Source organism: Lytechinus variegatus, chromosome 2 (assembly GCF_018143015.1).
Source record: "Lytechinus variegatus isolate NC3 chromosome 2, Lvar_3.0, whole genome shotgun sequence".
In the NCBI taxonomy this organism is placed as follows: Eukaryota; Metazoa; Echinodermata; class Echinoidea; order Temnopleuroida; family Toxopneustidae; genus Lytechinus; species Lytechinus variegatus.
Window position 1 is genome coordinate 73262422 of NC_054741.1, and position 16154 is coordinate 73278575.

The 16154-nt window shown below is 35.9% G+C and overlaps 1 protein-coding gene across 2 annotated transcripts in view; it reads left to right on the forward strand.

The window, feature by feature from the left end:
• The window catches only part of LOC121408962 (heat shock protein sti1 homolog), a 31081-nt gene extending 15210 nt beyond the window's left edge, over positions 1-15871 (forward strand). The window contains exons 2-3 of one of the 2 annotated variants that reach the window (XM_041600705.1): positions 11501-11899; positions 11932-12196. In XM_041600705.1, coding sequence (XP_041456639.1) covers positions 11501-11899; positions 11932-12090 — 558 coding nt within the window. In that variant the 3' untranslated portion in view covers positions 12091-12196. Of the gene's footprint in view, positions 1-11500; positions 11900-11931 lie in introns of both variants that reach the window. The other variant, XM_041600706.1, reaches the window with a different exon arrangement.
• The last annotated feature ends 283 nt before the right edge of the window (positions 15872-16154 follow it).

A 16154-nucleotide genomic window follows, 5' to 3' on the forward strand; every position in this document is an offset into this window, starting at 1 on the left:
GTTTATTTTGTATGCAAATGATGAAGCATGTGTAAATAACAAGATAAATCTTGCAATCCCAGACCAAGTTCAGTAATGCACATCAGTTTTGCCTCACATCAAAATATTATCAGAACTAGCTTTCACTCTGCATAAAATCACTGTAAACTTTGTGAGAAATCTCTGCATTTTTAGAGTTGTAATTATCCTATATCAGAATGATTTTTCTTTACAAATTTGAATAGCATATTTTGGTCATAAGAGAAAAGCTCTCAACTACATGTAAGTAATGTACAGTCCTATGTAAAAATATGCTATACAAAAGACTTTATGTATACAATGTAGCAGTCTTTATTCTTTAAAAAAAGTGGAGCAAATTGTAATGCGATACCAGGATAATTATTCCCTGTACGTGTATATTGGATGGGGTAGAAATTCTATTCACAAAATAGCAGGTACTAGTATTTTTAATGGTACATGTATGGTGGGTGTGAAATCACTTCTGTGCAGAGATTGTAAAAGAAAACACAGGGTCAACTCAGGACATGGACAGACTGATAGTAACCCTGGCCTTGTTGACCTTTGGGTGATCAAATAGCTATAAAATATCAGATACCTGACCATAAAGATTTTATGGCTCTGTCACTTTGGCAAGTTGTGTCTGAGAGGCTTGAGCTAACTAGTATTCTACAAGTGCAGACTTTTTGTTTATTTGAAAGGTTTGTGCAACCTTAATCATGTTCAGGTATTGCAAATTTAATTTCTACATTTGACATGCTGCTTACATACATGTATTTTCATAGACTGGGCTAATGTTAGACTATCTGGGAACTATCTACAGAAAAGACATTCATCCCCTACAATTTTTTTCCCTGTATCCTTCAGATACATATCACAAGAAGAAGAAAAAAACTGAATCTTTACATGTACTGCAAAATGGTATTGTGTAAACAATTGCTGTACAGCTACATGTATGTATAATTAGATTACAGACATATAGGCTTATGACATAGCACAATACAATCTTTTGTTCATGCATTACATTTTGTACATGTCCATATATGCATAAGAAACCAATGCACAATAGTCATTCCCCATTAATAACGCTGCTACAGCATTCAACGTTATCATATTTCATAGCACAGAAGTTCCCTTTTGTGTTGCTTTAATCTAAGTAAACCAAAGTCCTTTTATATTAGTTTCAGACCTAATCCATGGCCCCCAGCTGCCTTACTTGACAAATATTGTTGCAGACATTTGGAAATGTACCCTCTTACTGTTAATAGTTGGCATGTTACAATGTGCTGGTATTGCTTATTAGAAGGCTTGAAATAAATGTATTTGTTGTTCAAATATATACTTCTAGGCCACCCAAGAAATACAGAAAAAGTGGCCACTGAAGAATGATTAAAATTTCAATATATCTACAGATAGAAAGAGGTATATAGAATGAGAAAGGTACATAGGAGGAATGTCAGAAATAAAAGTACATGTAGGCTGAAATGAGGAGACAAATGTTATAATAACTTTTCAATATACAATGTAAATGTGATGAATTTTTAAAACAAATATGAAATTAAGTAATATTGAAAGAATAACATTGATGTCTATTTGATTATAGAATGTTCATGCTGGTGTAAGAACATAATTATACCTTCAGGTGAGGTCTGGAATCATATAATCTGTTGATTATACAACATACAATGTAGTCTTATTGTAATTGAAGAGTTTTTCTGCCTGTACATTTGCCTATTTCAAGAATTACGCTTATGTGCTAGGATGCAAAATGTAACAGAAGTTACATAGACCAATTACGGAAATTGCCCTATTTTGAGCATGATGCTACAAACACGACCTGTAAAATTTGATCACCGTTTAGTTACAGTTATAAATGTGAGTTTTCTTGTATGAAATCAGGGCAAGAGTTCCCTTTTTCTGATCCAATCATCCCAGCTATGGTATAGAAGGCACTTGAATTAAGAGTTATCTCTAACTGCACAGTATGCTGAAACAGTTCCAGGTCTTCCCCTAAGAAGGTTCCAAGCCCCCTGCAACTCAGTCCTAGAAACAACACTGCATTGTGTCCAGGGGCTCTTGTGACAATGGTCACCCCCAGTGAAAGCCCATAGTAGTGGACACTCCATATTGACCAACCGAAAACGACCACTCATTTGCATGCGTCCCCTTTAATGAGATGTTTTAGAACTGTGCTGTGTGTGTAAACAGTGGATGAGCTTAAAACCTTGGACCAAACAATAGGGGAGAGGGGGACAGGTTTTTCTATGGGATGAAATGGGGGACAGTTAAAGCTGTTTTGTATAGCATAAAAGCGTTACCTCAGTTTGAATAGCCCCAAACCCCAGTGTGCATTGAAGCGCTTGCATGGTACATTGTAATGTACATTGTATTAATGCAGAGATCACTTGCAAAAGTTTATATGAGTGGGACTGTGAAATGTACTTTGAAATTTACAGGGAGGGGTGTGAAATGGAATGTTATGACACATTCTTGATTGTATTGTGATAGAATAAAGAATAGGAAGACTTGAAATGCATAATGGTAGAGGTTTATGTTGAAGAACTTACCAGAACAAGACATGTCTAAATGTTCAAAATCCGAGCATAGTGTATAATTAGGTCTACACATTTACAAGTAGGCCTACTTGTAAGAACAGAATTGGCTAGTTATAAAAGTTTGCCATTCATTGTAACAGAATATTCATGCAAATGAAAATGGGGGGGGGGGCACTCAAATTATTTTTGATGGGTGTGTGCCTCACAAAACTCTGAAATGGGGGTCTAAGGAACTGACTACAAGGGTAAAATATGGGGCCTTGGGAATTAAATATATACCGGGCGGTGCGAAAAAATGGTCTACGGAACGGGATCGCAGCACTGTCGGTAAAGATATGGTGCATAGTGAATCTGTGAGGGCATAGTCGCATGCAATGCTCACACTGACAGTGTTGGGGATTTGAGATGTCTTTTAACGGGGGTCTTGCGAACGGGGCAGGGCGGCTCCTGAACTGAACTTTTGTCACTCGGAGTATCTAAAGAACTGAAAGTTAGGTCTGAAAAAAGGGGGTCATCACAGCGGCATGTTCCCGTAACACCAGTTTATGTGAGCGCCCCCCCCCCCCCGACTGATACACAATAAAATAAAAGCTTGAAATATACCAGAGAATAACTCTAACGGGTAACTAATTTCACGTTTACCATGAAGAAGGTTGAGTAACCTCAAAAAGTGATGATTTTTTTTATGACAACATGTGCTTTATTCTGTGCATGCTAGTTATATAAAAGTGTTGCTATTTATTATTTTTATCATCCAACTTTTTACTCTATTCTTTAAATTGTGACTGAAAAGGTGTTTTCTATCTTTATTCAATATTGCAAAGGAATTTGAATGCAGCATTATGAAAATGCATTGCTTGTGCAATGAAAAGACGTAACATGTACTATTATTAATGATTCCAATCCAAGCATGAAGACAGGTGATGAAGATGAGAAAAAAGGAATTTGTCGATTGGTGACAGGAAATGGTCAAGAAGGCTTTCACCTGCTCATCATCAAACCATGTAGAGAGTCATTGACATTCCTTGAAGAGTTTATAGTAGGTCTTTGCTCTTGGTAAGGTAAGGAATGGTCTTGGCTCTCAAAATGAATCATCATAGATTTGCCTTTGCATTCACATTTTTTCTATCCTTTCCCCTTTAAAGGGCATTTTCAAGCCCCTCAAGTTTAGCTACAGGGTACCTTTGAACAGGTAAATCATCATTTTATTGCTGTGATTATAAGAAATAATTTTACATTGCAAACTTGATTAACATTTCAAGATTTTGGGGTTCCCAACTACATGTACATGTACAGTATATTGCAACCAAATGTTCCATGTCCTACTTTTATGAAAGTCCAAACACTGCTATACAAAACATGTTTTTATTCTAAACAAAAAGAATAGCATCTGTAGGGTGAGGATGGATTGCTTTGTGATGCCAGGAACATATTTCCATGTACTGTTTGTATGAATGGAGGGACTGCTTCAATAACAAATCAATTGATCTATATCAAGTTTAATTTGTAACATTTCCTAGAACTACATGTGAAGATACAGATTATTATTTTTTTATAAAGTCTTCTCCTTAGACTATCCTTCCCCTATGTACATGTATGATTTTTAGAAACTGGTTGTTTGTTGACGGAAAACATTGCCTGGGGATATGTATTTGATTCCACCAAACTCTTCTTCAATACTGAATTTGGTAGTGTAGCAATAATTTATGAGGAGAATTGTCAACTCTGAAGCATTCATTTTATAAACTACATACAGTATACAGTACTCTAAAAATATCCCCAGGAATGTTTGGCTTGCCTTCATGAGCACAACTTGTTCTCCAGCAATATGATTGTACATGTATATAGGCCTACATGTTCGTGTACATGCATTTCGTAAAAAAAAAAACATTACATAGGTTATTTCATAATTCCTGAACCAAAAATATTTTCAATCTGGGGAGCATTTCTTGAAACAAATAGTTTGATTATTGTTACAAGCTACTGCAAATCCTTGCATCTAATTGGCTGTGACAAAATAAACGAGTGCAAATCAAAATTATGAAGTGCTCCCTAGTTGAAATCAGACTGGGGAGCATTTCATGAAAGGACATATCAGACGTTTTATCTGACAAGTCCCATTTTATCTGACAGTTACCATAGTTACAGTGCTTCTCAGCCAATCAGAATAAAGGAAAGATTTCAAAGATATCAGATCCAACAACTTGTCGGGCCAGAATGTTGATGAAACATTCCCCAGAATGTACAGTTTTTCTCTCTGACTAATGTACATCGTGTAGTGCTACATGGGGGGGGGGGGGCAGTCTGCCCGAGTCACAACCCATGCAATTTGCCCCCTTTTTTTCTGGTACAATATCCTTTTATTTGTGATTGCAGACCTATTTATTTATTATTTTTTTGCTTGTCAAATTTTTTGGCGGACGGTTTTGCCAACCCCCCCTGTGGAAAATCCTAGGTACACCATTGTACATTCCCCCTCCTCCCTTTTTATATTCTGCTTTGTAGGTTTTCATGATTTTTGTCTCACCTACATAGCAGTTTTTCACAAAGCAAGGGACCAGTGCTGAGCTTTTCTTTACTGGATTTATAGTGGAACACAACCTGCCTATAGCCGATAGTGATAATTAGGTGGTCTGTCTACGACAGATCACCTCTTGATTTCGTCAGAATTTTCTTTATTTCTTTATTTCTTTATTCATGGTACCTATTTTTTGTCGCCAACTTTTCTCGAAATTGGCTGAATCAATTTTGCTGATTTTTTCGTCATATATAGAATCTATCATAGAGACGGCAAAATAAGCTTTTCAAGGTCATATGATCATGATGACGTCATCTACGCGCCATTTTGTAAAATTCTTCATTTGATCATATCTTCATTATCAATTGTCAAAAATTAACAATATTTACATGACATTAACTTCATGTCAAGGGTCAAATGTCAATGTCATCAAAGGTCATGTAGAGGTCATGACGCGCGCGTACGCGCGCGTCAAAGGTAAAAAAATCGTCCAAATGACCTATAAATTTTTTTGGGTACGTTTCAGGGCATTTTAAGCATTTCAAAAATTTGCGCGCGCGCATACGTGCGCGCGCGCAAATTTTTGAAATGCTTAAAATGTTACACCTTAACGCAACGCAGAAAAACCGTTTCTTTTAATATCATTGCATTGCTAATAAAATTCTGAGCAATTTGATACCTTGATCAACCTTCTACAACCATTAATAACGAAATTAACACCCGTTAAACTTTGCAGCACGTGTGCGCGCGAGCTCTCACTATAGGCCATATATGGGCAAAAACATGCCTATTGTAAATTCACTGTAGCTCTTTAAATAGTCCATTGACCCCCAACTTTTTTTTCATATATCGATAGATTATGAGTTGTAGATTTGATTTCATGTAACCATCGTCCCTAAATTATCTCGTGACGTCATCAAAATGGCGCCTAAACTAAAAATTTCATTTATTCAAAAATGACGTCATCAAATTTATGCAAATTTGTTTGTAACTTCTCGAATATACATTGGTTTTCGCCCAGATTTTGATATGTTGTAGTTTAGAATGTACTCTTTCTCCTCAGTTAACATGAATATTCGTTTTGAGAAACGCATCATTGCGTAAAACAGCGATGAAAAGAGGCATATCATTTTTCCTCATTTTGCGTGTAATCTCTATGGGACATGACTTTTTCCCAAAACTAGATTTGACATTCCTCTATTTCGTGAGCCATATCTCCATTTTTTCTTGTCAGCTTTCCTTGAGCTTTTAACATGTTGTAGCTGAGATTCTGTGCTATCGGAAGTGTGCCCTTCATTTTTTGATCAGATGCCGGGATCATGTCCGTATTTCACTTGCAAAATTGGAATTGTAATTCTCAAAATTGCTTACATGTAATCTCTATGGGGAATATCGTGGCTCAATGGATAACGCATTTGACTTGCTTTCTCGAGGGCGGAGGTTCGATTCCTGGGGTAGAAAAGATGATTTTTTTTTTCATTTTTTTTTCTTTTTGCCACCTCTTACATGATCCTTTGTGATAATTAAAAGGTATGAAAGTTAAAATTTAGCAAGATAAAACAGATTATAATTGTTTTTTTTCATATCACATGTATTTTGTGTGTAATCTCTATGGGACATGACTTTTTCTCAAAACTAGATTCGACATTCCTCTATTTCGTGAGCCATATCTCCATTTCTTCTTGTCAGTTTTGCCGGAGCTTTTAATATGTTATAGCTGAGATTCTGGGCTTTCGGTAATGTGCCCTCCACTTTTTGATCAGATGCCGGGATCATGCCCGTTTTTCACTTGCAATATTGGAATTGTAATTCTCAAAATTGCTTACGTGTAAAGTCTATGGGAAACATTAATAATCACATTGAGCAATGGTCAAAATTTATTCTTAGGATGTCTAGAATCAAGATTATCAATCATATCTAAATTATTCATTTTATACATTAGCCGAATCTGAATGAAAAATCATGACAGACCACCTAATTCGTCCGCATGACGAATTAAATTCTAGTTATTCCTTACTATTGTTGTTGAACAGGTACTTCATTTGTCCCCTGGTTTTTTTTGTCTCACCTGCGAAGCAAAGTGAGACTATAGGCGCCGCTTTCCCGACGGCGGCGGCGGCGTCAACATCAAATCTTAACCTGAGGTTAAAGTATTACTGAACATCCTATTAGAGTTTCATGTCACATGACCAAGGTCAAAGGTCATTTAGGGTCAATAAACTTAGACCATGTTGGAGGAATCAACATCGAAATCTTAACCCGAGGTTAAGTTTTTGAAATGTCATCATAACTTAGAAAATATATGGACCTAGTTCATGAAACTTGGACATAAGGTTAATCAAGTATCACTGAACATCCTACATGAGGTTCATGTCACATGACCAAGGTCAAAGGTCATTTAGGGTCAATGAATTTTGGCCAAATTGGGGATATCTGTTGATTTCCCTCATAACTTTGAAAGTTTATGGATCTGATTCATGAAACTTGGACATAATAGTAATCAAGCATCACTGAAAATTTTGTGCAAGTTTGAGGTCTCATGATTAAGGTCAAAGGTCATTTAGGGTCAATGAACTTTGGCCGAATCGGGGGTATCTGTTGAATTACCATCATAACTTTGAAAGTTTATTGGTCTAGTTCATTAAACTTGGACATTAGAGTAATCAAGTATCACTGAACATCCTGTGCGCATTTCAGGTCACATGGCCAAGGTCAAAGGTCAATGAACTTTGGCCGAACTGGGTGTATCTGTTGAATTACCATCATAACTTTGAAAGTTTATGGATCTGATTCATGAAACTTGTACATAAGAGTAATCAAGTATCACTGAACATCCTGTTCGAGTTTCAGGTCACATGATCAAGGTCAAAGGTCATGTAAGGTCAATGAACTTTGGCCATGTTGGGTTTTTTTGTTGAATAACCATCATATCTCTGTAAGTTTATTGGTCTAGTTCATAAAAAGTGGACATAAGAGTAACCATGTATCACTGAACATCTTGTGCGAGTTAGAGTAGTTTTCAAAGTCAGCACTGCTGCTACATGTATATTGAACTGCGTGATGCAGGTGAGACGGCCAGAGGCATTCCACTTGTTTACATGTGAAAATGCATATTTGATATTTTTTATGTTAAAACAGTGGGAACAATATTTATTTCAAAACATGTGAAATGCCCCAAAATAAGGGTCAGATTGCACCAGAGAGCATCTAGAAACCCAGAACCCAGAAACCCTGGACCCCGGCCGCAAGGGTCGAGCGCTCCGCGCTCGAGATGTGCGCTACGCGCACATAATTTGGTGGCTGTTGCAAATCCTCCCTAATTCTGATTTCCAAAAGTTGGCATACTGATTCAAGCATACAAGATACAAGTCTGTAGAAAATGGATGTCAATTTCATCTACACAGAACAGTGTAATTGTCAAATGAAGAAAAGTGGGTCTTTATGCGTGCCTTGTAATCAATTTGATTATGATGTATTTTAGAGCAGACTGTAGAAAATGTTCTCCTCATTGCAGCACTTTGGTGTAAATGTTGTAATGGAAGCATTCACACAGAAAGAAACATGCAGCAATCAGGAATGTACTTTTGAAAGATGATTAGAATTTTCCCTTATGTTTTTGAACCCTATCAATCTTGTTGATTATAAGGATGCTAACTTTGTGATTAAGACTTTATTTTAGGACTCTTTTTCCTTTTTAAGTAATTATGAAAATTGATTTGGTTGTCGTTTATTTGGGGGCATTTATTAAGTGACTTTCATGGACATAAATGTACATGTATACCGTCGGCGGTCATACGAACCGACATATTACACATACAATGGTGCAATCCCATATCAGAGAAAATTGACTTCAAAGTTTACTATAATTTTCACACTTTTTTCCCCAGCCTCACAACATGATCGGCGAGCCCAGAGAAACAGAATTTATTGTATGTCATATTTTATCAGCTGACTTCAGTTAAATATCTAAAATATGGCAGAACTCAAACACTTTAGATTTGCTCATTTTCTGGTGGGTTCACTATATGATATACACTAAAAATAAAAGGAAAACTTCATTTTATTTTATAAATAGCTTTCACAGATGTTGAGAAAAGAGTGCAGAGACACTTCAGCTGAAAAGTTGTCTTAAAACTTCTTGTTTGAATAGAGTTTACTTCTCAAATGGTCTAGAAGAGAATTCATTGTGTTGGTCACTATCATGTGACTGACATTGTGATGCAGATATCATTTTCATCTTGTCTGAATGACTCTAATGTTACAAAAGATGAGGAATCGTCCAGACAGTTCCTTGTCATATCGCTGATTGAGAACGAAGAGTGCAGGCACATGGGAGAGTGATCCATTGATTAGAGTTTATTGCTGACAGCGGAAATCTAAATTGTTTGATGGAAGCTGTGAACTTGGGAGGGAATCTCATGGTCTGGGCTGGGACGCAAAGATGGCAAATTGCAATTCATGTTTCATTCGCTATTGATTTAGATAGATTGTCTTAAGTATTTTCCGTCGTCGATTTTGAACCCTTGCATGGGGCTGGCTGCACTTTTGTATTACGATGGTTAACTGTCATGTTTGGCCGCATGATTTTTATGTTGCAATGTACTTTCTGAGATTTTGTTTTGTAGAAGATTGATGCTTTCTACAGTTATTTTAATACTGATGGAAGAGGGGAGCTAATGGACACTACACATGTAGTTTGTACTTTTAAGTACATTGTACATTAGACCTACGTGTATGATTGGAATGAATTACTCCTAATTTGAGTGAAATTACATTGAAAATGCAAAAGATGTGTTAAAGATTGAGGAAGTGTTGCTGATTGGAAGCGAAAAGAATGTAGATGCAGGAAACAATTTTACTTCATGAGAAAGGCTTTAAAATCATTGAGCTACATGTATAACAATCTGGTACATTTTAATAATACATAAACCAAACTTCGTTAAATCATGAAATCTTAGCCTAAAAATGATCATACTGAAGATTGCCAACACAGCACATATGGGACAGTGTATCATTATTGCTTGGAAGAAGACCCAACATTTAAAATTTTGTTATTTTCCAGCAATTATACAATTTCTTCCAGTGTCACTTGACACATTTTTTTATTCTCTTGTATCAAGAGAATAATTTCATTGGATTCTGTTGAACGCATTTTTAGATCATTTCCACAGCTATCATGAGACTGGTAATGGTGTCAACTATCAATTCCAATTGCATTCACAAAATAATGTAGGCCTGCAAGCAGCAAGATGCAATATTCTTGAGTTTATGTGAATGTGCACACTAAAACAGACATTGTGTTGATGAATTAACAAACTTAAAACAAACTTTAAATTTTATACATAATTGATTCATCGATTTCTAATAGAACAATTCCCTGATTGCTAGTATTTAGTGATCATTGTAATCTACGATCAAAATAATCATATGGGGTGGAGAAAGTTTAAATATACACATCTAGAAAAAAAAGCTTCCAAAAAAATCTTTCTAGCAAATTGTAGCATGAATTCAGACTGCAGGTTTGAAAGGGAACCCTTTGATTTACCATGTCAGATAATTTATGGTGAGAGGATGTAGCATGAATGTTGTATGCTATTTTTAGCTTCACAAATAAACCTGTAATATTTGGGGGTAAATTATAAAAAGGCAAAAGAGGGTGGGGTGAGAGAGGAGGAGGTGGCAGAGAAAAAAAGGGAAAACAAAAATTAGTGTGTGAAAAATATAATATATTTATTATGTACACTGTAAGTGTAACTCCCACATGTACTAGAACACTTGATGATCAAAGTACTTCCAGGTTTAATGTACCCCACGATTTCAATATTTGCATGTAGTTCTTTATGTTTGATGAGCTATAAATGAACACATCACAAAAAAAATTTACGTTTCTCCAAATTATAATAGGGAGCAATATTTCATGCTTTACCATTGTAATGTCTGAAAACTTTTATCGGGAATAAAATCTTACTTTGAAAATAGTCATGTTCCAGACATTCAGAAAGTGAGGAAGTTTGGATAATGAAATTTCACAAGAGAAAGAAAACCTTCCCTGTCAACTGTCACTTTCAGTGGAGAAAATATGTTGTGGAGTTGAAGGATTATTATTAACTATCATAAGATTTATTTATAAGCATATGTCACACTTGTATATGTGGAAGTACATATATGTATACCCTCAGCATGTGTGAATGATGTCCAAATATAGTGGAGCAGTTCGCAGTGAAAGAGGAACAGATTGATGTTTGTGCTCACACAAATGTTTTGTCCATTTCACTATTTTGGTGTCAAGTTTACAGCGCCTTTAATATAGATTGATCTGGGAGTCGGGGTTCAAGCTTATTGTATTAAACTTTTATGTGTTTTTCTGCTTTGAAATGAAGTTGTATTTAACTAAGTCAGTCCAATTTTTATTTTATCTCTTGTCATTCAGAAATCCTCTAGTGAGACCCAAGATGATGTTAGTACCACCAGTAGAGAGTCTAACAACAGCTCCAACAGCAATAGCAACACCAGTCTTCCAAGCATTGCTGCCACATCGACCACATCTGCACTGAACATCCCCACCTCGACAATGGCGGCGGCTAACGTCCGCCTGCCCATTTCGGACAAGAGGGCCCTCTTCCAAGAGAAAGTGCGGCAGAGTAACGAAGCGTGTCAGAACGCAGACTTCCAGCGAGCCATACGCCTCTACACTGAAGCACTGGACCTCGATCCGGCCAATCATATATTGTACAGTAACCGCTCGGCAGCGCATGTGAAGTTGAAAGATTATGAGAGGGCACTCACGGATGCGATCAAGGCAAGGGAACTAAATCCAAAGTGGCCAAAGGTAAGAATATTTCATAACAATTTTTTTCCCAGGGTAGCCACTTCAGTTGTAAGCTGCTCTTTCGCAGGAGGCACTGTGTAACAGGCCAAGTGCCTGGCAAGAAGGAAGTAGGGCCCACCTTCATACATCTTCTATATGAATCAGCCAATCATATACTTAAACAAAGTGGCCAAAGTAAGAATATTTCATAACAATTCTTTTCTCAGGGTAGCCACTTCAGTTGTAAGCTGCTTTTTTCGCAACAGGCCCTGTGTAACAAGTTGAGTGCCTGGCAAGAAGGCAGAAGGGCCCACTTTCATACATCTTCTATATGAATCAGCCAGGATTGAACCTTCTGTTGATGAGGAGGGATCTTTAAACACTGACCACCGTGCCAAGTATGACTTCCTTCAATTTCTTAAGTTTTAGCTCATCAAATGAGGACTGCGGCTACATGTAACTACATTTAGATGTTTTTCTTCTCATCTTTGCAAGAGGTTCATCTGTTTCTTATTTCAATGGTCAACTCAGTTTAAACTAGATAAACAAATGATTGAACTTAATGGTTAAAAAAACTCAGGATTCTGCATTTATTGGATCACTTGTCTGTGACAACATGAGAGCATATTAAGATATGGCAGCAGTGCTTATTTTTAGCTCCAATATCACAGCAATCACAAATGAACTTTGACACCTTCATACTGTGCATTAAACCTATTTGATGGTTGAAATGACAGGTGGTATATTAGTGACAAGCCTAACTACCTCACTTATTCCATAACTAGGTCTTTTGATTCATGCTGATTTCTATTTGTAGGGAGAGAGAGAGCATATGGGGTAAAAACAAACATGTGTATCTGTTTTGATAACGAAAAAGGCCAAGTTCAAAATGTTTTAAGACAATATGTATCTTTACTACTTTCTGATCTACATGTATGCTCGCAATAACTCATAGGATATCCCCTGTGGCCAATTGGATTCAAATAATACACATAAATCTCAAGAGCTGCAATTCATCTAGAACAATGTTCCCTTGCCTTTTCTGCAAACTAGATCTTTATGGCTCTGTATCTACATGTACATGTACATCTGACACTGCCTTTGATTGTCTCATTTTCAAACTTTACTTTTTATTCCATAGTCTTCGACTGAATCACTGAAATTCCACACCTTCAGAATGTTGACACAAGCATCCATAAATATATTTGTTCAAACATTTCACAATAGACTCCCTTTCGTCATAATCAAATTGCCCGGTCTAGAACTCCACCCCATACAAAGTTACAGTAGCGGCAAGCATGTGACCCCGTTCGGAATCCATTGGTACAGACTTGTGCCAGAAGCGACAGCCCTCTGCCACTGCTCATAAAAAATTGAACACATATTGAGCAGAGTTTATATATGTTGCCTTGGTAATGACCCTTCGCCTAAAGGGGACTCCCTCACAAGTACTGTACTGGCTTGCTAGATCTTTGTCTCTTTCTCCCTCTCTCCCTTTGTTTCGTAAGAAGGGCAGTCAAGGTATATCCAGAGTCAAGTAGGTTGTGTAGGAGAAATAGGTTCATTATCAAACTTATTCAGAGAAAAGGCATTTCAATTGATAGTTTGAATCAAATTAAGTAATTTTATGATTATTTGCCTAAGCATATCACAAGTTTTAGAGTAACATGTAGATCTGAAATGACAAAAGAGGAGTAAAGTGCATGTTGATCACATCATTTTCTGTTGACATACCTATAGTACGTTTGATTCATCTTCGGATATGTCTAAAGTCATTTTTAGCAACAATACAACTACAGAACACATGATAATGATCTTAAAACTGAAATAGTAGCACTGTACATTTTAAGTTTATGCTTGCAGGTTGCTCTTTTTTTTCATACATGCTAAAGTGCCTTTCCCTCTGAATTTTAGTTGCATCTACATCATTTCAATTTAGAATCTTTTTGAATTATTTATAAATATTGTGAGATTTGTTTATTTTCTTTCATTCCCTAATTGATTAATATGAAATCTTAAAAAAACCCACAACAACAACCATACAGAAACGATTGTTAACATGTAGTCTTGGCGTGGAGTCATTGGTCTGACAAAATTTGAATACAGAGTATGCACCGTCTACACTTTTCAAGTTTAGAGTTACCCATGAAATCTGCAAACAATTCCTCATACATAAATAATGAGAACATTTTATTCAGTTTCGTGTATCTTATTGCAGTTACTGATTTTCCTTAGAACTTTGGCCACCAAAAGGTTTGAACTGTTGTCAATTACAATACAAACTTTCTTGTGGACAATCAGTGGTCTTTAAATGTACATAAAGCTTTTAGCAACTTTCTTTCTGTGTTTGGGGCTTTGTTTCATATTTGTGCTGATTTGTTTATAAAGCTCACCTGGGACAAAATATAATGTGATTTTATTCTATCATTGTTGTTGTGTGGCTACATTAAGTTGACCTAGACCCTGTTTCATTTACTTTATTCAAGAGCTTTTTTTATTGTCTTGTAAATAAAATAAAGGGAGGGGGTGGGCTCACCTCACCAATGAATAAACAAGATTGCGTCTAATATGGTACATATTTATGAGATGTGATACCACTGTTGAATTAAGTAGTCAGAAAAAATATAAAAATTGAGTACGGTAGATCTTCCTTGTCTATTTCAACACCTTCTGGTACATAGTAAAAAATTCATTGAGACCAACTTCAAATAGTATATTTCAAAGTGATAGCCACTGACATTGTTGACAAAAAAATTATTTAAGTTTGTACCTCTTTGTGCAAATTTGCTACAATCTGAGATTGTGAAAGACCAAAAAGTTCCTTGAGCTTTGCTGAAGTGATAGCTTTGTCAATATACCACAGATGAGGTGTGAAATACATTAAAAGAATGTGATACTTCATGGAATATTTGATTTATAATAGTTACAAAGGGCAATGTATATATAAATGCTAGTGTGACACGCAGTGCATTTTGACCTTGAGTTATACTTTTGATTGATAGGCCTAACTAAAATAGATACAGTTGTAATGAAATATTTTGTTTGCACTTTTGAGCTGTTGATAGAATATACCGGTAATTGAATATATAATATTTATTCAGAAGTACGAAACAGGTGCATTTCCATATTTGCCTTGTGAGGAGATGCCTGTACACGTATATTGGAACAGTTTTGTTCGTCTCTGTGTGGTAAAAGAGACAGGCACTGATACATTAAAAGCATAACTACACAACTCAGGAACAAAATAATCAATACCTACTGTCCTACTTTCAGAAATATTCAATTGAAAGACATGCAAAGATTACACTTTATGTTTAGTATACTGTATATTTCACACAAAAAATATAAAGTGAAATAAGCTTTTACTTTATATTACAGCTGCAGAAACTACAGAGGCTACATACAATTGATTTTATGGAATTTTATAATCAATAAATAAAGGAGAATAAGGCTACATTTTTCAAGGCAGCTGATGATATCGAAACAATTGACATTATTTACTTCAAATTGGATCAATGACCCTGTATGGCATTAACACACCTATGAAACAAAAAGTCAATAGTAAATGAGCGTAAGATCCCCCTAATTGTGCTTATCTACATCAGAAAGCCCCCCAAAGCTATTGATTATTTCACATCAGAAATTCTTTTTAATTCAAGTGAGATTTTTGTTTGAAGGAGAAGCAGAAACGTTTGTTTTGTTCGGATGCTGTAGTGTAGAACACCTTCATTGATTTATGCGGCATTCAGGGCTGATGCCAAGCTTGGGCTTTTATAAATAGATCAATAGAATATTGATAATACATTTGAGATGTTTTTGATTTGAGAATCGTTGTTTGGAGGAAGCATTGAAAATTATAAAATTGTTTGGCTCCAAAATAGATTGATAATTTTGAGCTATTCAGGCCTCTACAAAATTTTTTTTCGTCACTTGCCCTGTTGGGCAAGTGATGAAAAAATTTGCTTGCCCGATAGAAAAAACTGCTTGCCCAATTTTTTAAATAATTTTTTCATTATGACGGCACTACTCTTATTTTTATTAAGGTATACAAAATAACAATTGAGAATCATGTTCAGTATAAAAGAACACACATTGAAAAGGATATTTTCAGCAACGTAGGCCTGAGTCTTTACGTTTATTTTGGAGAAAAAAAATCGATATTTTATGGGTATTTAAGGTTTTAAAAAACCCTTCAACAAAAGTTGCTAAAATTTCATATTTTGCATCTTTAAATCCATGAAATGGCTACCTGCATACCATATTTCCTTAGAATTGC